This window comes from Labeo rohita, chromosome 9 (genome assembly GCF_022985175.1).
Source record: "Labeo rohita strain BAU-BD-2019 chromosome 9, IGBB_LRoh.1.0, whole genome shotgun sequence".
Classification (NCBI taxonomy): Eukaryota; Metazoa; Chordata; class Actinopteri; order Cypriniformes; family Cyprinidae; genus Labeo; species Labeo rohita.
This window is the reverse complement of record NC_066877.1, coordinates 13,424,278-13,448,791: the sequence shown is the minus strand read 5'-3', so window position 1 is coordinate 13,448,791 and position 24,514 is coordinate 13,424,278. Positions and strand designations below refer to the sequence as shown.

The window sequence follows — 24,514 nt, the reverse complement described above, 5'->3', positions numbered from 1 at the left end:
AAACAACAACAACAAAAACACTTATACTAACATTTAACTGTATAAATCATAATTTTATAGCAGTTGTAGGGTTTTTGGTGTAAAGTTGTAAAATTATATATAACTTGAGAAAAAAGGTATTATCATGGTCCTAGTTATATATTAATATATATTATGTTTTATTATATATTTTTCTCTTTAATATTTACTGACCCCTTTCACATCCTTGTAAGTGCCACTGTGTAACTCAGAAAAAAAGTGTCCAAATACTTTTTTTTTTAGAAAAGTGCATTGTTTTGTTCATGTTACCAGACATGATGAATCATGCTGAGCTCGAATCCTAGTGTTTACTTTACAGTGGGTGTGGACCTTCCACAGTTTGTTTGAATTATGCACTAAGTAAAAATATTAAACCTCAAGACAGCCTTTTACCTATGTATATCATTTCCCCCTGAAAGGCTTAGAAGATTTTACAACTATTAATCAAGACTGTAACCAAAGACCCCTTTTATGGCTACTCCAGATGACAAAGCCTCCTAAAACCTCTCACTCAGTTTCACTCAGCACTCATTTATCTGTGACTTGCTTGGCATGTTTTTCAGAGCATATCAGTCACTTGTTACCTACATACAACGTGTTTCGAATGTGCATGGTCACGCTTGCACTACAGATCCACACTGTTCGAAATGTTTTGCAATGTGGTTATCTGACCAATTCTGAAATGCTCCCAAAACTTTACTGCAAAAGAAATATAAAACAAGTATTGTTAATTTTTTCAGTCTACATGAAAAAGATTGCAAAATTTTAAGATTAATATGTTTCCTGATTACTGGCAACTGTTACTTTGTGTAAAGTTGCCCAGTACATAATTTATTTATTTTTACTATAAGGACACTATGGTGACACTTTCTTACTATATAAGATAAATGCAGAGCTCAAGTTATACCAAGTTGTTTAATTTTTTTACTGTTTTAAAACTGAAACAGTAGTTAAGTAGTTAACTGAAATACCTAAACTACTCTATTGTTGGTATACTAATAATATGTGCTGCACAAATGATGCAAAAGTATATTTGTAACAAGATATGATATGAGAATATTAAGTTAAGTTATTATCTGTGTTCTTCAGATACATACCCAGGATTTGAGAAAATAACTAAATAGGTAGCTTTACAAAATGTAAAATTACTCTGATGGTAAAATCTCTACAGTCTCTTTGATTGGAAATTTCAAAAGCTAAAATGCGTTTGATTTATTTTGAACAGACTGCTGAGTTGGCTACTAACCTAAGTACAAAGGAATGTGGAAACATTTTAATTTCACTCTAGTTCGTTTTTAGTTAGATACTTTGACATTTAAATACTACAGCACACATTCGTACATATTTTAAATAATTATTAGAAAGAACAGTTGACACATAATTGAAAATTATACCTTATTAAAGCACTGTAAATAATTGTGAGGCATTTTGAACACGTGGTGGCGCTATTGACACATTTATCCATGTGATCGGAAGGACTGCGTTCACTGCATTGAAGTTGCACTGCTCAGTCTAACGGCATAGTAACTCCAGACACAGTCAGAGGACGTGTATGATTGCACACTTGCAATTTTTGCTATGTCAACACTTTAATGTGTGTGGGTGTAACTGTAATGTTTCATGGTTGTTTTGCACAATACTTCACATTGGGTAAAACGCATCAGCAAGTCTGACTCAGTCCTTTCCGTCTACTTTTCTCTGATGCTATCAATGCTGTAGCTCATGCAGCCTTCATTAAATAACAAACCAATTAAACAAGACTAGAAAACGTGCTATAATTACTGTATGGACAGTTTTATAGCTAACCTGAGCAGGACCCCACTTTGCTCGTCACCTAAAATCAATACGTTTTCAGAATCTTTAAACAACTTTTAAAACATTACACTAAGCTAATTTATATGTGAATGCATTCGAGATGCTGTCATTATGTTATTTTGTCTTTATGAAACCCTATTCTCAGATAAAAACAGACACGTGTCCACAATGGGTTAATCAGTTGACGTCTCTCAGTTGAGAGTCCCTCACAGGCGCTAAATCTGAAGAGCACTTCAAAGAGGGATTCACATCACCACACACATACACACTCACAAATCAAACTACAGACGAACAAACTAAGATATTGAGCTTTTGGTAAAAGATCGACTCTACTTTGTGGCTGTATAAAACTTTAATCAGAACAAACTGCTATAAACAAGAAGACGCTCGGCGGACTGCGCGAACGAGGAGTCGCATCAATCACGCAAAATGCTGCGAGGCTTCACACCTTCGCACTGATCGGACTCGGCGCGTTTCGTAAGTCATCGCTGCGTTCCGTCGATCTATTGAACAGTCACTCGGACAGCACTTTCCAATAAAACCCTATTTTAAAAGCAGCCTTTCCTGTCCCGAACACATTTATCAATATCACTGACGCCTCCGGGACCTTCTCCAGCTGTGCCGTCATAAACCCCGCTGGTTACCGTCACTTTTCAACATGATCAACATCTTTTGCCAAGGGTAAGCAAACACTTTGCTTTATGGAATCTGATGCCATTCAACTATACAGAAGACAATAATCTTCTGATAAACGCATTCATTTTCGTGTCATTTTCTAATTCAGGTAGTTGAGAGCAATGGCATCTTCTTATAAACCCTGTGAACTGGATATTTGCTTCTCCCACCTCAAGTAAGAGTCAAAGACAATTTTCTGTAATCAAGATGCAGATTCTTTCAGCTGTTTTGCTCCTGTTCTGTTTGCACAAGGTGAGTACCATCCTTTCCATTTTTAAATGAAAAGTGCATGCAATTATGTTCAAACTTCAGGCAATTTAAAACAGCAAGCAAATTTAGTCTAGAACAGTCTATTTTAGTGAAACTACTTAATTAAAATAAAATAACAGTATATGAGGTGGATCAGTTAATCATGCAGTAGTCTTTTAAATGTATTTTTATTTGCTTTCCCTGGTAGAAAGCAGAAAGACACATTTATCAGTTTTATTTCTTATGCACACTGTCGCATTAAAATTCAGATATTGGAATTAAATAACAGCGTCATTTTAATAACTTCAAAAGGATTTGTTTCAGCTGAGGTGATCTACCTTAATTTTATTTAAACGTGCAATGCTGTACCATATTGAATATCATATATATGGAAATTAATTAAAGCAAGGATTTAATCTTGAATGCATCAGCTTAATGAGTTTAGAAATGTTGAATTTAGGACCACACCATTTTAAATGCCTTTTTTGTTACTGAAAAAATAGGTCAAATATTGAAAGTAGTATTTTTTATAGATGTACAAGATGCAAGTGTGATTGGATAGCAGTTAAAACAAAATAAGTGCAATATTACAGGTAGCTTATAAATCTAATATATAAATATATAAAGTGTATATAATCTCAACTGCGTATATATTTATTTATTTCTATTTTTGGAGATAAATCAGATGTAAAATAAGATGTGTATTATTCTCTTTTTTTGCCTTATGTCTTATTTTTGTAACAAGTAGATTGTGATTGGAAAGCAAGTCATGTGTGTTTTTGGAGAAAAATAATTTTGTAATTTTATTGTATAAAACTCTGACAAGTAATACAGAACATTTCTAAATCACTCCAAAATCACTGGTGTCACAAATGCATACAAACGCAATTATCAGTGAATTTTTATGAAGCCCAACCTTGCACTTAATTATTTTTAAGATTTGGCTGTCAGTTGCACTCTTGAGAAACAGTACCTGTGGGAATGGCTTCTGTCTATGAGTACATCCACTTTTGTACAATCCTCCAAAGGCAGTGTCCCGATGGATTAGAGTCCCTGCAGTCTCTCTCTCTCTCTCTCTCTCTCTGAAACACACATACACACACACACAGTGATTCAAATACTGGAGAAGTAGCCCAGCATCTGTGCTGCTCCCTGGGGACAGATAAGAGGGTCAGAGCCTTCACACTAGTAACTATTCATTCCATGACATCTGCTGCAGTCAACCTTTGAGAGCAGGACGGAGAACAATGTGATCAGCACTAAATCCACTTGAGCACAACCCCACGACTCTATTGTTTAGACACATTTCCTTTCACTCCTCATCTTTGTATGATGATTGTTCTCTGCATGGCTGAAGTTCAGCATAGTTGGCCTTTGCTGCCAGAGCGCCGCTCTCTTTAACACTCTCTCTGTTGTTGCCCATCGTTTTGCTTCTTGCATAAGAAGCATAACAGCCATCAATCTCTGCTCAAGTTTTAACAGAGCGCCGCTTTGTTGACTAAAAAGAAAATGATGATTGAGGAAGGTGGTGTGTACTGTCCATACAACTAACTCCAGCTGCACACAAATGTTTGATTATTATACAAGCGATTGAGAAACACTTACATGATGTCAGTCAGTAAGAACACCACATAAAGTCCTTACAGTTATTTAGTCGAAAACTCTGCCTCAGCCGAAATCTCGGCTCAGAGGGCACGTTTATATACACAGACTTAAATGGTTTATGGAGAGCAAATTCAAAGCCGGAATAATGATTCGCAGTGAATTCCCTATCGCGAGGTCGTCCAGCTCTCCCGCTGTCTTTGTGCGCAATTAGCTTTGATTTCATTATTTATTTACTGGAGGAAAACTAGCGGTGGAGAATTTACTAAAAATTTACAGTGCTCGGATTAGGAGCCACGCTTTAATCTTATGCCTCTGATAATGCCGCATGGCCTGATTGATTAGTTTTTCAGGAAGCTTATGTCAGAAAAACTAATCCGTCTTTGGATTGTGCCAGCCGTGTAAGGTTCTCCGCTCTGGTGCTGTATCACGGAGGCGAATTACAGAGCTGCTGGGCTGTGATAAGGCCCTCGTCTCTTTCACACACCCGTCCCTCCGGACAATAAAAACGCTGTTTATATTCTTCAGAACCTGCTGCAGCCCGAGTCTTCACATCAAGCCCTCGCTGGATTTGCCATGTGAGGGGAGAACGCACATCGGGCTCTCAGAATTGGGCTGAGGACACCAAATGAGAGGAAAAAGGAGTGCCAGAATGGAATCGTGAAATGTGTTTGTAGGTCCAGTAACCCAGAAATTCCTGCGAGAGAGATTACATGAGGATTTCAGCCAGTGCGTCTGTAAATATGAGCGTTTCGCTCTAGATTGGCATTATCACTGCTGGGCTTATACGCCGCCGATGTGTATCTGTGTCTATATTGGGGTCATTGTTGCTTTCCAGATGCCTGGCCTCCGTAATCCCTCATAAACAATGTTGTCTGTGACATTTACTGCTATAAGCAGTGATGTTGGGTGGCGTGTGGTTTCTCATGTTTGCTAATTTCATGTGCAAAAACAGCAGGAAATGAACGCCACACCCATGAGCAAGTGCTATTTACATTACCGTCGTTTTTAGTTTCCTTTTTTGCTGTTTTTAGAAATTATCTACTTTTTTCTAGACACGGTTATTGTGAATATAAAGATATGACAGACATGGGATTCAAACAGATTAGCCAGACAGAACATTGGATTCCTCACCACCCCAATAATTTACATTTTTATTTTATTTTTTAGTTTTATTATTATTTTTTTGCTTTCAGGGGACTGTAGAAATTAGCAGTGCAATTTTTGGCCCAATTTTTAATATGTGACACTGGACCACAAAACCAGTCTTAAGTAGCACGGGTATATTTGTAGCAATAGCCAGAAATACATTGTATGGGTCAAATTTATAGATTTTTCTTTAATGCCAAAGATCATTAGAATATTATGTAAAGATCATGCTCAATGAAGATATTTCGTAAATTTCCTACCGTAAATATATCGAAACGTAATTTTTGATTGGTAATATGAATTGCTAAGAACTCTAAGCACAGCTCTAAAGGTGATTTTCTCAATATTTTGATTTTCTTGCTCAGCCAAATATTGTCCTAACAAACCATACATCAGTGGAAAGCTTATTTATTCAGCTTTCAGATGATATATAAATCTCAATTTTAAAAAATTGGCCTTTGTGACTGGTTTTGTGGTTCAGGGTCACATATATATTTCCATAAATTTACCATCTAAAAATTACAATGAATTGCAAAATCGTATTAATTTATTATTTTGGGTTATTAGTGGCTTGAACTGTGTTTAGTTTCTCTGAAAGGTTAAATATTTAAAAATTCAATCTCACACAGTAGACGGTTTATGTTAATGTCATTTGTTGAAGTTTTCACTTTTATTTTTGTCGTAGATGTAATGCCAGTATCATCCATTACCTGAGATATAAAATCAATGCTTTTCCACTTATGGGCTGGAAACTGTGATTTTGGAGTGTTCCAGAGCTGAAGGACAGGCCTGTTTATTTCAGGCTTTATATCATGATAGATGTGTTGTGAAGCATCTCTGTGACCCGGTGTGTACGTCAAGGGCTGGCATGTGTTTGTGCGTTATTTATTAGCATGGTCATGCACCCACAACCTGTGGTCATTTATTTACTTCACTATTTTTTTTGTTTAGACATCTTTGTTACTCTGTCAGTATCAACTTCACATACAGAAACATACTTAAAGGTTGAGTATAGTATCCAAATATGCCAATTTGCAGTCATTTACTCACCTTAATGTCGTTCCAAACCTGTTTGACTTTCTTTTATTTTTTTGTAGAACGCAAAAGACAGCATTTTGACAAACGCTGTTTAGCGTTCACAAATTCAAACTGAGACATTTTTCAAAATGCTTTCTTTTGTGCTACAAAGAAAGAAAGTCATACAGGTTTGGAACGACATTAAGGTGAGTAGGACAGAATAAGAATGATTTGGTTGAACTATCCTTTAAATGTGCAGATTCAGTATTTGTTAATCATGTTATAAGATTAAAATATTTGTCTATTCTCTATTTAAACGTTAAGCTATTTCACCATGACTATCATATTTTCTTCACCTGCATTTTTAATTCATCCTTTCGTCTCTTATTCTGTCACTCTGATGTGGTGATGTCAGCACTCTTCATTGAGGAACCTATCATCTCCTATAAGAAAGCTTTTTTTAGGCTGCTGCTGCTTCATTGTCTTCAAACGAGACTGGTATGTCTAAAAACCGTTAGGATTCATCCTAATCAAAGAACAAAGACATCTGTACTGTCAGTTCTAACCCTGCGCTGACAGATAGGAAGTGATGGCTGCATATGCTTCACACGCGTGCTTCTCACTATTTATATTTGTATGATCTTCATCCAAAGCAAAGGGGGAAATTAAGAAGGTGAACAAAGTACCGTTGCAAACGGAACATCAGAAGCGCTCCCAATCAGGAAGTTTAACATGCTGTGCACATTTTCATGCACATCTTTCCCCTGAACGTTTCCCTCCAGTGTTGTTTTTGCATGTGAAACTTGTGATCATAGCTGTTATTCTTGCTGAGGAAACGTCAAACACATTTGTAGGAACAAAGATCAGACAGATGGGTATAATGGGATTGTAGAGGTGTTGATGGGATGATAGTTACACCAGCAGAGTGTGGAACAAAGAACCGACAGGTATTAAAGAACAAGAAAAGAACAAGAATCACTCCTCTCCTAACAGTCCTGGCCTTGTTAACAGATTATGATGTACAGTATAATGCAATGCAATAGCACCTTGTCTGACTCCATTATATTGGTCCTTGATGCTTTTTCACATATTTTTCGGTAGCTTGATCCCACGGTTGTTGATTTATATTTAGAGGATGCTAATGCATGCAATTAATTAAACATGTTTAAAGCTGTTAACGAATTTATTTAATTTGTCATTATAACACTGTCATTCTGTTAACAACTTCATGCCCTGTCCCAAAAATGCTTTACAACCTAATGTCAGCAGACCCAAAAGACAGAAAATAACTGGTTAATTGGTAAGTAACTGGTTAATTTCCTGTTAGTTGTCCTATAATAATAATTAGATATTATTGACATGCAGCGAGCACTAAAATAAATAAATAAATAAATAAATAAATAAATAAGGCTGCTTTTTCCATTAAAATGGCTGAGATTTTTTTTTTTTAATTATTATTATTATTATTATTATTATTATTTATTGCTTTTTTTTTCAGAAACTAGGAATGTCCATAGATAAAGCAAACCCAGAAAATAATTGGTTAACTGGTAAATAATTGGTTAATAATAAGGTAATTTCCTGTTAGTTGTCCTTTAATAATAATGAAATATTACTGAAATGCAGCAAACACTAAAAAAAGAAAAAAGAAAAAAAAGGACAGGCTGCTTTTTACATTAAAAAGGCTGAGATTTTGTTTATTAGAAGTAGTATGGGAATTTTATGGGCATTTCATTTTTATTATTATTATTATTATTATTATTTTAAGAAACAGGAATGTTCATAGATAAAGCAGACTCAAACACAGAAAATAATTGGTTAATAATAAGTTAATTTCCTGTTAGTTTTCCTGTAATAATACTAATTAAATATTATTGAAATGCAGCAAGCACTAAAAAAAAGGACAGGCTGATTTTATTGGGATTTTATGGGCATTTCATTTATTATTATTATTATTATTATTATTATTATTTTTATTATTATTATTATTATTTTAAATTTTCAGAAACTAGGAGTGTCCATAGATATACATAAGTTACTAAAATAATTTACATTTCAAAATAACCAATCAATTTTACATGACTTTTTCCAGTTGTTTGTGATTTTGCTTATATAAGCCATTATGTATATATTTTACACACAGTTTCTATCCAGTAAAATCAGAGTTGGGCATAACTGGAGAAAAATTTTATTTATTTTTATTAATTTATTTACTTTTCCAGGTCTAGAAACAACACTTTTAAAATTAGGCTACCTCAAGACCATGGGAACCCTGGTTCTTTAAAGAAGTTGTTTGGGGAGTAAATTAAAACAAGAAATATCTTTATTTTTAGTTGTTTTATCTAATTTTAAAGTTTGTTTTGTAATTTTGCAGTTTGGGAGCAGTTTGGGAGCTTGCTGAGGTCCCTTAGTAAACTTCTGCTTTATGACACTTAGTTACTAAAAAGATTAAGTCTGCAGATTTATGAGATCCTTTTTAGGTATACATTTATGATGCATAACCACAACATGACCCTCTTACCAGAGAAATTAAGCAGAGAAAGTGAAAGTACTGAAATACTGTTGGCACATGTGTGGGTCCTCTAATCCTTCTTTTTTTTTACTTTATCTGTATTGAAATGTTCCGAATTCAAAATTTAATGCATAGTTCCATACAAATGTTCAAGCATGCATTTCATTGGCCTCACATCACTTTAATTGCAAGTCATTGAAAGCGACCGTACCTCTGATTGGCTACAGTTCTGACCGGATGATTTAAGGGTCCGGTGGCTGAGGCAGCCATGCATGAGCGTTTGGCGCTGTAAGGGTCAGGTGCTAATGACAGGGGGGATTATATGGCATTAGACATGCAGCACAGCGTACAGTGCTACAGCGATCAGTCCCGGCTGAGGGTGAGGATTTCTCTCTTTGATCCTCTCCACTGAACACCTGCCATTTGTTAGCAGCCCGGCTCTTGATTAAGAGTGATGGGTTTCGGGTGTGCGGCTGTTTCACCCATCAGGGTAGCAATCTATTCTGCGGCCGTGTGTAGACTCAGGCCCCCACCTGCCTCCACCAGACCTTTGGGGCCTTCTCTTGAAACTGCTCTTTGTGTGAATCATTACAAATGAAATGCCATGTAACACCACACAGGAGAAACAGTGGGGGAGTTGAAAAGAGAGAGAGACAAAGATAGGAGTAAAATGACAGAGACTTTGGGGAGGAACAGTGGGCTGGACAGGTGTAATGGAGAGGCAGCTGCTGCCATGTTCAATACGGTTTAACAAGAAACTGCAGTTTGCTTGAATTGTGGGTGACTTGACTAAAACAAATGCTCTTTTATGTGTGTAATGCAATAGACGGTTTGGCCTAGATATTGTATGTTGTGTATTGTGTACTGAGGTGTTTTTTGTTTGAGAACATCAGAGAATAGGTTTAAGTGATCTCAGATGGTCAATCCACTTGAGTGTAGTGCACATGGTAATGACACACAAGATTCATTCAGGCCTGATCCTGATCCCACTCCCCCTCCCTCTCACTTTGCTTTTTTGTACTATCCTATACAGTTAAAGCATTAGTGCACTTCCAGAATAAAAATTTCCTGATAATTAACTCACCCCAATGTCATCCAAGATGTTCATGTCTTTCTTTCTTCTTGCCTATAGGTTGAAGGTCCAAATTTCTGTTTCACTGCAGCTTCAAAGGGCTCTACACATCTTGTCTCGTAAAACTATCTGTCATTTTTTTAAAAAATTGAAAATTTGTATACTTTTTCACCACAAATTCCGTAGCCTTGTTGGAAAGGTACCAGTGTTTTCAAAACGAATGTGCAAAGAAAGTCAAACGGCCTTTACAAAAAAAGGTAAAACAATGATGTCGGACGATTTTGAAGTTGGAGGAGAAAATGAGATGAGGTTTGAACCGACATACACCGATGAAGAACTAACCACACGGGACCTTTCCAACATGATTACGCAATGCTTGAAGTCGTAGATGCACATCGCAGAGCTAGAGCAAGACAAGCATTTGTGGTTGAAAAGTATAGAATTTTTTTTTTTTTTTTTTTTTTTTTTTTTTTTAGAAAATGACTGATCGTTTCGCTAGATAAGATCCTTATTCCTTAGCTGGGATCATGTAGAGCCCTTTATAACTGCACTGAAACTGCAATTTGAACCTTTAACCCGTTGATTCCCACTGGAATCCACTATATAGAGAAAAATCCTGAAATGTTTTCCTCAAAAACCGAACATCTTGGATGACATGGGGGTGAGTAAATGACCATACCAGGAATTTTCTATTCTAGAAGTGGACTAATCCTTAAAATAAAATAAATGTTTTTCTACTGCAATTATGTACTAAAAAAATATTAGCTTAAAGGAATAATTCAGCTCGAAATTAATGTTCTGTTATCTTTTATTGCACTGCAAAAAATGCTTTTCTTACTTAGAAATAGTAAGAAAAGCATTCAAGAAGGATTTTCTAGACAAGTAAAAATTATTGTCTTGCTTTCAGAAAAAAAGAAGTCAAAATTAAGTGAGTTTTTGCTTAGAACAAGCAAAATAATCTGCCAATGGGGTAAGCAAATTAATCTTATTTCAAGCAGAAGACTAGATTTTTTTGCTTACCCCATTGGCAGATTATTTTGCTTGTTTCAAAGTAAGAAAAGCATTTTTTTGCAGTGTGAGCAGTGAGTCGTACCAAACCTTTATGTTGTTATTTTTTTGTGATTCAGTGATGTCTTTCATATAATACATATAATACATATTATACTACGGGGCCGATGAATGCTTGAATCTGATTGGCTGACAAAAATTCTAAGACAGGGGTCACCAAACTTGATCCTGGTGGGCTGGTGTCCTGCAGACTTTAGCTCAAACTTGCCTCAACACACCTGCCTGGAAGTTTCAAGTTAGACCTTGATTAGTTGGTTCAGGTGTGTTTGATTAAGGCTGGAGCTAAACTCTGTAGCACATCGGCCCTCCAGGACTGGGTGTGGTGACCGCTGTCCGCTGTTCTAAGGTGTGCAGTTATTTTCAGGGTAACGCACGGGGAACATAGTTCCAGGCAGCTCTTGACTGCATTACATGTCCATATCACTTCGCCACATGACAACGACACTGGCTAAACAAATAAATACAGTAAACGATAGGACAAAAACAACAGATTATTTACATGTTTTTGCCACAAAATCACCTTTTATTATGTGGCGATTAACAACTTAAAAACTACATGACATTTCTCACAAGCGACGTAACAACGGCGTTGTTCCTGAAGAAAATGAACTTAAAGTTTCATTATTAGTAGAGACTCCACTGCCGATCACTTTTGAGAGACTTAGACTCACAGACTCAGAGAGGTAATTCACGAGATTAATCTCTCTCTCTCTCTCTCTCTCTCTGCTATCAATGACTCAAGCATCGTTACTAGGTCTAAAATGACAGTTTGGAATTAGCAACGGAGGCGTTGGAAGAAATTAAAATTGAAATTAGCTGTGTAAGAAATTAACCCTACACACAACAGCGTTTTGATGACCAAAACTGGTCAAAAGCCTTGAAATATATCATCTGATCGATGTCTTAAGGTGTGGTAAACGTAGTATAAGCAGAATAATTAACTAAGCATTGAATTCTTTGAAAATAATGTTTTAATCTAGATTTGAAATGGCAACAATTTTGCGTTCTTGACACAAACATTATTTACTAACTTTTGTTAGTAAATAATGGCTTACATTAAACTTCTGTTTTTCATACAAAACTATCATATGACTACAGAAAACTAAATATCATGTTCATTGTGGTTTCTTGTGTTTGGAACTTGGTAGCTATGGTCACTAGTTATACTGTATAAAATTCAAACAAATTATTTATTGAAAAAAAAATAACATCATACAGTTTGAATTGAACGAGTGAGTTGGAATGCTGGAATGCACTACAGGTCTTTTCAAATCTGAACAGATTTTAGAACACTACGCATCATACACTTGCTGACTTCTAAAACTGGTTAGAGAGAAAAACTTGGCATCTATACTAAACAAATGAGGATTACACACTTCCCAACTTTCAAAAATTTCCCAGACACAACCAACATTGGAAAGAATCACTGAAAAGAATGTGTTCTAAAATCAGATTTTCTGTGAAATCTTATCTGTCCACTCTGACTGCCCAGGATCTGCAGATTAGCTCTGACTTGCAGCAGTTAACGTTGACTCATCCAGACTGCGAATCCAAGCAAAAAATCTGGGCAAAAGTCAGAAAAAAGCAATGGATTTCAGCCTTAATGTCATATATTTTCACTTTAAACAAAGACAGAATAGGAAGAAAATTCTCGAAATACGGAACAAGTCACACCTGCACTACTATGCTGAACAAACATTCTCTGGGGCTGAGAAATAGGGAGACAGCACAAGAAAGAGAAATGGACAGAAAATGACAAGAAGGTGCAGGTCTGACATCCAAACAGATTCATGCCCTGGGGCTGGAGAGCCATCACAGCCATCAGAGGTGTGCTACTGCCAGACGAAGCAAATGCATTTTAACAGCATCCTCATCCATGATCCGCCACTGAGATGTCCCTGACTTCTTAATAACTTTCTAGAGGGCTAGTTCTGGTCACCACGGCAATTACCTTTATGTCAAGCCGTAAAAGATATGTCCACCCCAGGGACTGGCAGACAGCTTGCTCCATAATGCTCATTACAGATGAACGTCTAGACTGATTCTTCTCTCACTTTGTGGATGTCATATTATGACGCTGTCACTAGGACAGCTTTCAGTGTGGGTGACTGATACATTGTACAATACGTTAGCAAATTACAGACATTATAAGACAGTATAAGAGACTTTTAAAACACATTAAAAAATTATGGAGACTCTCTATAGGCGTAATGGTTTTTATACTCTACAAACTGTATTTTCTATCTCCTTACACTAACTCTACCCTTAAACGTACCCCTCACACAAAACTTTCTGCATGAGAAATTAATCTCATTAAGTTAGTGTTTTTATGCATTTTGCATTGAGGCAGTAACAATTTAAACAATATATGTTATTTGTGAACTTATGTTCATCTACTCTTTTTAATAGTTAACTTTTAACTATTTCTGAAATAAATATTGGTCACAGACACTGAGAATTACTTTAAATTTCACCACACTGATTTCTCACCAAAAACTCCCACAGATCATGTTTCATGCCATTTTAAGTCTTATTTTGATGTAACAAAATGGTTATATCTACTGTTGAGGTCAAAAGTTTGCACCCCCCTTTCAGAATCAATTAAAATGTTAATTATTTTACCAAAATAAGAGGGATCATACAAAATGCATGTTTTTGTTTATTTAGTACTGACCTGAATAAGTTATTTCACATAAAGATGTTTACATATAGTCCACAAGAGAAAATAATAGATGAATCTATAAAAATGACCCGGTTCAAAAGTTTATATCCCCTTGATTCTTAATACTGTGTTGTTACCTTAATGATCCACAGCAGGGTTTTTTATTTATTTATTTTTTTTTTAGTGATAGCGATCCATCTTTTCACACTGAGGACAACTGAGGGACTCATATGCAACGATCACAGAAGGTTCAAACGCTCACTGATGCTCCAGAAGAAACGTGATGCATTAAGAGCCGGGGGTGAAAACTTTTGAACAGAATGGCGATGTGTACATTTTTCTTATTTTACCTAAATATCACATTTGTTGTTCATTTAGTACTGCCCTTCAGAGCCTACAGAAGATAGTTACATGTTTCCCAGAAGACAAAATAAGTTAAATGTACCCTGATCTTCAAATTCAAAAAGTTTTCACCCCCCGGCTCTTAATGCATTGTGTTTCCTTCTGGAGCATCAGTGAGCGTTTGAACCTTCTGTAATACTTGCATATGAGTCCCTCAGATGTCTTCATTGTGAAAAGATGGATCTCAAAAACATACAGTCATTGTTGGAAAGGGTTCAAATACACAAAAATGCTGGCAAACCAAAAACTTTTGGGACCTGAAGGATTTTTCTGTAGAACAGCAGGCAGTTTAACTGTTCAGGACAAACAAAGGACTCAACTATCACAAAAACAAAACAAAAACATGCATAACATGCATTTTGTATGATCCCTCTTATTTTGGTAAAATAATTAACATTTTAATGATTCTGAAAGGGGGCGTGTGCAAACTTTTGACCTCAACTGTAAATGTGTGGTTGTTTACTTACTTTTTAATTTAGTTTTCCCATTAACACCATTATATTGTTCATTCAGACTAATTCGCAAATGTGAAACACAAGAAGAGGCGGGATTTATCGCATGAACCAATCACAGCCGAACATAAGCAGTCATATCCAATCATATCGCAATGGAGGCATTGTCTCCTCTTGTATGACTTTCCCCCATTCATTCTCAATTCCCCCCCACCAAACCCACCGCACACTTTAGGGGGTCTGTTAAACTCAATGCGTTCAGATGAGGTGAGAGACTTAACTTACCTGCTTGTGTTGCTGTTGGACTATGTTTCTTTGTGATTTATCCACCTTTTAATGTTATATTTTGTAATATTGGTATTGTTTTATATTATTTATTATGTTAGGACACTTCCTCTCACTAAACTTGAGAGGAATTACTGTATGCAACTGCTGTTTGTGAAACCAGAAAATGAAGACTAAATATCTGTCTATTACTGTGACTCTAGCCTGCAGGACAGTACTGAAGTTTAGTTAAAGTCTTAATTAACGTCCTTAGATTTCCCCCTCAGCAAACCTTGCATGCCTTACCTCTACCAAAGTCACAGCTACAGTCTTTCCCTTGAGTTAGACATCAAACATATTACCAAAATATGTGTAGAATTACTGCCTCCCTACGTGTTGGAAAGAGAGAGAGCAGGTGGAGAGGGAAAGGATTGGGACTGATTGTCAGCACAACCTTTTAAGTTTTCCTCTCAAGGCACTAAAGCGTTTTATTTTGCCTGTGATCCCTCTACTTGTCACAGCAATTTCCCCAGTTGTTCATCATCCTTTAACTGCTTCCACATTAGCATTATCATCTCCTTCCTGCTTCACCTGAAGTTGTCTCTCACCACAGTTTCTCTAAATGTGAATGGTATTCATCTTCCCTTGTCAAGTCATTGAGGCCTGCAAAATGAAAAATGAAACGACTCACATCCAAGAGCGAGAACAGAGATATGAGCGGTCTAGTTTACCGAACATCGTACAAGACCAGAGGGACTCAAAAGTGAATAAATGTTTCATCAAAGACAAAAATCTCTATTTCTTTTTTTCTCATTTCCATTGAGGGTTATCTTCAATCTTCGTTCAGTGAACTTTCGTCCAGAGGATGCTGGAAAGTTTAACCTGCAGCCTATAAATTCATTATGGAAATTTACACTGCATTATTTCTCTCTCGGTTTTTACGTGAAGGTATTGTCTTAATTAAGTTTTGTGAGGAATGATATATGAACAGACCCCCAATCCATGGGAGACACATTGATTTCACATTATACAGGGAACTTTTAAATTACTGGGCTATTACTGGCTGTTTGCATCATTTATAACGTTGTGCATGATGTTCTCAAGCTGTTGCGTTATTTGACAACATCATTTTACACCCATTTGAAAGTTTACACAGACAAACAGAAATGTTGTTTTGTTTACATATGATTTTTAAGCATATCCGATAAAGCACAGCCTCTGAAACACTGAAACGCTCTGGACCATTTTAGATGGAAATGTCTTCATGAACGTAGTCCTTTACTGAGTGAGTTCTCATATGCTGCTGTTAAGCTTACAGCAAAATTAGTAATTATAGAGAAAATACAGGGTTGCTCGTCTGTGCGATTTCAAACAGCCCTACTTTCACATCTGCTTCAGCAAATGATCCTCTCAGCCGTGCCTCAGGATGGCAGCCTGCGCTAATTACCAGCGAAACTAGTTTGGCTTATTTCTACAAATTATTAAGACTTTATCTTAAGTGGACCAGAACTCAATCCTGGAGCAAAAAGGTTATTTGGCACATCAGCACTGCAGTGTATTGCAGAAATAATTTTGTGTTTACCCTCTGCAGATCATTTTGATGTTTTAAAACACTAAATGTACAAATATATTACCAAGACAGTCATCACATAGAACCATTCATGATTTGTTAGTTTTTGTTTAAAGGATTTAAAGATTAACATCATTCCTCTTTACTGCAACCTAAATTATAACTATGATTTCGGCAAAGATAACAGCTGTTCTAACATTCACACAAACAGCATTGCTGTGATATTGCTTTTATAAAACAGCTGAAAAAAATTATGAAGGTAATATTGAGTAACTTACATTTTAGACACAATATTGACAGCTGTGATGTCTATTTTTCCCTCCACCAGAGAGAATAACTGTGAAACCAAAATCAGCTGCTGCATCTCCGAGTAACACACAGTGGTTTTTTGGTTATGAATGAAGTGATTTTGTTTTTTTGAATGAGTCCAAACCTGTAAGTCCTTGGTTCATCTTTTGAAAATCAGTGGTTCAACTGTAATTGTATGAAGCTACAAGAATACTTTTTGTGCGAAAACAAAAATAATGCATCAGGGCACTTTTGTGAATGGCAGTGAAGACGGACACGGAAGAAAAGAAATAGTTGAAGTCATTATTTTTGTTTTCTTTGCGCATAAAAAGTATTCTCGTAGCTTGATAAAATAACGGTTAAACCACTGATGTGACTATTTTAAAGATGTCCTTACTAACTTTCTGGGCCATTAACGTGGTAGTTGCGTTGCTGTCTATTCAGGGTCAGAAAGCTCTCGGATTTCATCAAAAATATCTTAATTTTTGTTACGAAGATGAACGAAGGTCTTATGGTTTGGAATGACATGAGGGTCAGTAATTAATGCCAGAATTTTCATTTTTGGGTGAATTATCCATTTAAGATAAGAAATTGTAAAATAGAAATAGCTTTCCAAATTCAGTCTGACATTGTTCCTGAAAGAATCAGTGTTTAGAATTAATCAACTGATTAATTCATAAAGACTTATATGCCACTTGTTTACCCACTGGCATATGTAACCTGTAGAAAAAGTCATTGAAATATGCCCACCACTAATGCACAGACTGACAGTCTGTCTGGAACACACAAATAGACTAAGAGAGTGCAACAGTAAGGTTCCTGTAGTAAAAATCACATTCATTTTCCCCACAGGGGAATCGATTTGTAACAATATCTTATAAACCTTAAAGACAGACCTACTGTGAGCTATGAGGTTGTTTATTGATGGCATATGCTTTTGTTGAAGGCATCAGTTTGCAACATTTGCTAGCATTTAAAAGTGGAATCCTATCCACCTTATTTTTGCTGTAAGAGCGGGTGCAGCCATTTGTAAATTTTATGGGTCTGGCTTCCGATCTCAACCATGACCAGCTATTTTTAGCTGTACAAAACAGCTCATTTTGCTGCTTGATATTGCAAATTGGTGTGTATAACCATATTATTTTAATGTATTATCTTAATTATGTACACACTGGTTTGTAGTACAAACAGTTATTTCCCTATAACGGCCAGTGAACCGGAAATCGCACCCATAGGCTTACTTCTGTGCTGAAGAATAAGGTGGATAAAAAAAATTTCAACCAATCAGAGAATCGCAAGAATTAAATAGTGGCAAAAGAACTGTTTAGTGCCCACCCACTCCCATGAAGCACTGTGAATGATGTACAGTAAAGTCAGTTTTCCTATGCTATTAAAGTACTTAAAGACACAATATGAAAGATTTTTTGTAAATACTAGAACAGTGCTATATATTTTGTTGACGTGTGTACTTACATTATCCCAGGTGTTTCCAAGAATGTTTGAATCCTGAGAAATTTTAACTAGTAACCCATCCCTTGTCATTGTGTCACCTGCCAGTGACGTCATGCACCCTTGATTTAAAGTTTTATATTGTAGAAAACATGGAAACACCAAAGACACTTCAATATGCAATGTGTTTTATTAGACAGGTGACGAATGCACAGAGTAGCATTATGACAGAACATTCCTACGCCTTTGTTTCTTTGTTTGTTTTTAATAAGCGACCTCTAGCAGCCAAAATTACATACTGTGCCTCTAAAGGTGACATATCATGAAAATCTGACTTATAATATAGCGCTATAATCAAGTCCCTAGTGCATCTACCAACCCAGAAAACATGGAAACCCAGTAATTGTTTTGGTAGGCCTTTTTCTGCAAGCATGTGAAAAAATGAGTGTCCCAGATGAAGTAGACAGGGGATCTTATTATAAAATTACTGCACCTTAATCTGCACATATCCACCCACGGCACTGTCATTTTGTTTTCGCAAGCAACAACGATGTACCAGTTTTAACACCATGGCAAATGTTCGAGCAAAGCATGCTAACTGTCCTGTCTGGCTGCACAGACGAGCACAGAACACAATTTAGAGTCCCAGCCTCAGAGGAGACAAGAGAGCAGTGGATTTATTAATTTATTTACTTTATATTACGCTGCTGCCACACAGATCTAATATAAACGTGATTTCTTTCCCAGCTGTTTACCTTCACAGACCGCCTGTTTTTGTATCTCCTGTGTGTTTTAACGTAAACTTGTGTGTATCTGACAATTTAAGCAACAAGACATGAAAGAGGACTTAGTTTAGTACTCACATGCTGTGTGACAGCCACTTTCTGTGCGTGTATTTCAGATGTGTGCGCTCAGAAAATCGTATATTAGAAGTTTAAACTAATATGGTTGAAAATGCATGTTAATCAAAACCAGATGTTTTTTGACAGAATATCTGAGGTATGAGCTGTAAAGGCACAGCTCTATTCTAGAAAAGGGGGCGGGGAGCAGCAGCTCATTTGCATTTAAAGAGCCATGCATGAAAACGGCGTGTTTCTGCTTCCTCTTAAAATAGGCATTTTCAAAATTATTTAATAAATAATCTGTGGGGTTTTTTAAGCTGAAACTTCACAGACACATTCTGGTGATACCTGAGACTTATATTACACATTGTAAAAAGGAACATAATATGTCTCCTTGAATTATTTCTGTGCATATTTTGCAGTGAAGATTCACCTCATAGCTGGTTGGTTTGGTTCATGGCTTATAACCTTCGTAAATGGCTTTTTTAATCTCTATGGGAAAAATACATAGGCAAAATAATTCTAGAACCAAGGCTTACTATTGTATAAAAAAGATTATAATTTTAGATATGTATAGCTTATATATGTTATATATAATGTTGAATGTAGTATTATGGATTCTCATATTTGTGTGTTTGTGCTTTTCTTAGTGTTGTTGGAAAGTCACATGCAGAAGGGTCCATATTCCAGAGGTGGGCCTCGTGGACTGGGGGGAGGCTGAAAACGAGGAGCACCCCTCCCCCAGCCCTCGCGTTCTCAACCCCCTGCGCCTTTTCGCCCGAGGATCCCCTGGGTTCAAGAGCAACAGGAGGGAGATTACATATTTGGAAAACATCGAGGACTCTTGGGACTGGTTATCTAACCAGACAGATGTCAAAGAGGCGCAGAGCAGGACTAAGCGCAGACCTATTGTGAAAACGGGCAAGTTTAAAAAAATGTTCGGCTGGGGCGACTTCAACTCCAACATCAAAACTGTAAAACTCAATCTCCTCATTACAGGCAAGATAGTGGACCACGGCAACGGCACGTTCAGCGTTTATTTCCGCCACAACTCCACGGGCCTAGGGAACGTCTCCGTGAGCCTGGTGCCGCCTTCCAAGGTGGTGGAGTTTGAGATCGCCCAGCAGTCCACCCTAGAGACGAAAGACTCAAAATCTTTCAACTGTCGTATCGAGTACCAGAAAACAGACCGCAGCAAAAAGACTTCACATTGCAGCTATGATCCGTCCAACACGTGTTACCAAGAATCCACCCAGAGCCACGTGTCCTGGCTCTGCTCGAAGCCCTTCAAAGTCATATGCATCTACATTGCCTTCTACAGCACTGACTATAAACTGGTGCAGAAAATCTGCCCAGATTACAACTATCACAGTGACACGCCGTACGCATCCACGGGTTAAAATCCAGTCCGTCCTAGAGAGTGAGAACAGTCAACCTCATTTTCACCATCTGATTTAGAAGCAATTAAAACAAATCCAGATGTTTCGCATTAGGCTACACTACTGGCCTTGGCCTTTTGTGATACGGCAGTCAGGACGTTTGACGGCAAATAACCGATCAACGCTTTTGTTTATCGTCTCGCATCCATCTCACGGTTTGAGTTCCATTGGGAATTTTCTTTTTTTTTCTGAAAACACGCCATCGCTACTTTTCAAGCTAATAAATCACAGACCTACAGAGGATAGATTACATGTGAAACACCTTTTTTATTGTGAGGTTTATGTGTGTGTTAGTTTTATTGAGCAACGTTGCCTCTTGTTCAGCACTAAATTGTGTGAAGCATTGACGCAGTTGTCAAGATAAGTGCGAACGGGTTACATCATTCAGCAAAGACATTACATACAAATTACTCTTAGTTATTTCGCATTTCACAAAGGATCTATGTGTGAATTGAGACTTGTGTATAATTTCAAAGAGTAATTTGCGACGTCTCACGAGAGCACAATTCATTGGACAGGTGGATTTAGTGAATCTGGCAGCCGGTTAACAACCCTTTGTCATGGTCTCGCCACAGAGATCCACATTTCCAGGCTCTAATTAACATTAATTATAGTGGGAAATTTCACTTACAAACCATGACAGAAGGGACCGGAGCCAAAAACTGAAATTTAGCATGTCAGTCATGTAGCAAACCTCTATTCATGCCAGTGACTTTGGACTGGAATCAAACTCTTTTCATGTCCTCTGTTCTTGGAGAAGTGAAAATGTGTCAGGAGTAAATACAGACATTTATGCAAACGCACATGAGGGTAATTTAATACAATATGTGTACTGAGTCTTTCATAATTCAAACCTACACGGAGATCATTTGAAGGAATCATTTTTTGTTTGCGCATTATAGTCTAAATGTCAGTGTGTCACAATGAACCAGTTGAAATGCCATAGTCTGATAATCAGAACTGGAATTCTCAGGTTCCATATGTGTGTGTATGTGTGTGTGTGTGTCCCAAACAGATTATGGCCGTTTATTTCATTTTTCCCACATCAAGGGCGACTGATCTGGATTGCAGTTCTGCTCGAAGTGAAGAATCAGATGGATAATTAATTGTACTGATACTCTAATTGTCTTGCCATGCGAACATTAGCATCAAGAACATGTCAATACAAAGATAGCTGTTTATAACTGTATTTAGTTTATAATCCTGTGTGCAATTTTGTGAATAGTGTATAAATGTGACTATAAAACTGTGTGTATTTTGCCTTTCAAGGATGAATTTGTTTCTTTAATCTATTGATCCAGCATAAACAATTTTCCTACTTTTGGTGTTTGACAGTTATATCAAGTAGATATAGAGTTGAGCCATCTAGCTTGTCACAGCTTTATTTTTCAGCAAATTGTACGCTTTATGTTTGTCCTCAATATCTGTAAAATACAAAAAACGCTCAAGGAAAATACCTGTGAGCTTCCAGCTTTCTTTTAACCCTCTATGGCATGCATTTGCAACGATTTATGAAATAATGTTTAATCAGAAATTGCTAGTAAATTTCACAAAGAAATTGCAAGTATTAATTTAATTAAATATTTTTTAATAAAAAGACAGAAACAGTATTGTTTTTTTACATTGTGGATAATTTATTTATACTTATATATTTCCCTAAAAAACAAATTCATGCTCATATCAAAATATCATGTGGCTTAAAAACATTATATTATTGTTTTTTTTTTTTTAAATGTCCTTTTATTTCAAACAATGTCATTGTTCATTTTATCCGCTGAAGGAAAAATGAACTATGCCATATAGCAGAATTGCACCATAGAGGGTTAATTTATTGCTTTTATTCAGTATGACTGTCACAAATTTAACCACGTGGCATATCCAGACAGTATATGTGAGATTTGTAGTGAAACATCTGCACATCCTCCGTCGTTTTTATGACCGCATAAAACGCTGATTCTTGCAAATATCCCATTAGCTCTGGATAAAAAAAAAAGTTACATCCTGTAATGTGTTTCATTTCATCAAGCTCTAATACATGATCATATTCAATAAAAAGCTTTCTGATGTATAGACCCGTGTTACATTAGTTTATATGCATATGAAAACGATGGCCTCTTCCTTGAATGTTAACCTATTGTTTCTTTCAGAATGGACTGTCATGTTTTTGGCTTTCAACACAGACGGCCTCCTACCATCCGATTCACGCAGAAGAAAAGAAAAGAACAAAAGACAAAACTGAATTGTCCTATGATGGCAAAAAGAACAACTGTATGAATCCGCAACGTCTCATTAGCTCAGTGGTGCGCTTAAAAATTGTCTTCGAGACAGACAGGAGTGGGAGAGAGGTTTTCTAATAGTGAGATGTTATCACAGAGTTCCCTAGGAGCCACGGAAAATGGTCGGCATGAAGCGGCATGTTGGCACGAGAAAAAGATGTGTGTTTGATAGCTCAGATTACGGACTCCATGCTGTTTGCTTTAATTAGCCTTGATTTCCCCATCATGGAAGGTGCGAGAGCAATACGTTGCGACTGCTGCAGAGATCACATTGGTCGCGGTACCACAACTTATGCTGCAGTTACAGAGCAAGGAACAATTGTGTTTAGTGCTTAGAATAACACTGCAGTGTTTAATCAATCACAAATGACAATTATGTTTAGCAAAATGCAATTTGCACTTCAGCTCGATGGCCGGTTGTTCTAATATTGTTCTTTTTGCCCATTTCATCACCTTGTTTCACCTTCTTGAAATGTGTTAAACACAAATAACTAAACCAAAATGTCAAAACATTAGTCATTTTGCAATGACATTTCACTTCCTGCTAAACGTAATAACGATTACAAACTTCTCAGGATGAGATCATTAAGTTAAACATTGCCCCTACTGAAAAAAAAAAAAGGTTCTTCATGGAACCACTGATGCCAATTAAAAAAAACTTTATTTTTAAGAGTGTAAGCTACTTTCAGTGTTGCCAAATCTGCGGTTTTGAAGCGACCCAAATAACGTAATATTTAGCCACTGTAATACAAATTTTACAAGGGGAATTCTGACAAAAAACCATGTATTTTACCCCCCTGAATGCAATTTTTACTGAGGGACCCCCTCTGAAATGTGATTGGGCTAGTTTTGAGTAGCAATTGGGTGGGTTTTGTTGTGAGAACCTGGCAACCCTGTTATCCTTATTCTTCAATGCGGAAGTAAGCCTATGGGCAAGACTTCCGATTCATTACGCGCTATAGTGAAATGACGAGAATAACAACGTGCAGTAAACTGTAAAACTTTGCAAAACCAGTGTGTTCTTAATTATGATAATACATTAAAATAATATGGCACACCAGACACCAATTTGTAATATCAAGCAGCAAAACAAGCTGTTTTGTACAGCTGAAAATAGCTGGACGCAGATGAGACAGGAAGTGAGACCCATAAAATTTACAAATGGCTGCGCTCTTGCAGGAAAAACTACATGGATACATATGCCAAAAAAGAAATAATCCTGGTAAAAACAGTTTTCAACATAGATAAGAAATGTTTCTTGAGCAGCAAATCAGCAAATTAGAATGAGTTCTAAAGGATCATATGATACAGAAATAATGTAATAACAGCTAAAAATTCAGCTTTGTTACTGAAGGAAATATTAACATTTCAAAATATATTAAAAAAGAAAACTTTTGTTAAAGCAATTTTACTGTGAATATAATTTATAATATAATTTATATTATATTATATTATATTTAAACTTTTAATTAAACTTTTGAATGGAAGTATATACATTTGCATGTAGTCATTTAGCAGACACTTATCCAAAGCGACTTACAAATGAAGACTATGAAAGCAATCAAAATCAACAAAAGAGCAATTATATGTAAGTGTTATGACAAGTCTCAGTTAGCCAAGTTTTTTTTTTTGAAAGATACAATAAAAAGAAAACAGATAAAATAGAACAAGAATAGTATATTATATAAACCAT

At 36.4% G+C, this 24,514-nt stretch overlaps 1 protein-coding gene across 1 annotated transcript; it reads left to right on the top strand.

The window, feature by feature from the left end:
- The first annotated feature begins 2,052 nt into the window (after positions 1 to 2,052).
- Positions 2,053 to 22,594, top strand: nxph2a (neurexophilin 2a). The gene is made up of 3 exons (XM_051118764.1): positions 2,053 to 2,514; positions 2,618 to 2,760; positions 19,757 to 22,594. The coding sequence occupies exons 2-3, from the start codon at positions 2,716 to 2,718 to the stop codon at positions 20,504 to 20,506; spliced, it is 795 nt and encodes a 264-aa protein (XP_050974721.1). The 5' UTR covers positions 2,053 to 2,514; positions 2,618 to 2,715; the 3' UTR covers positions 20,507 to 22,594.
- The last annotated feature ends 1,920 nt before the right edge of the window (positions 22,595 to 24,514 follow it).

Bases quoted from the DNA above. Each gene is read 5' to 3' on its own strand.
- nxph2a (XM_051118764.1), top strand. From the start codon at position 2,716: ATGCAGATTCTTTCAGCTGTTTTGCTCCTGTTCTGTTTGCACAAG. The intron at 2,761-19,756 runs GTGAGTACCATC...TGCTTTTCTTAG, and splicing joins TCCTGTTCTGTTTGCACAAG to TGTTGTTGGAAAGTCACATG.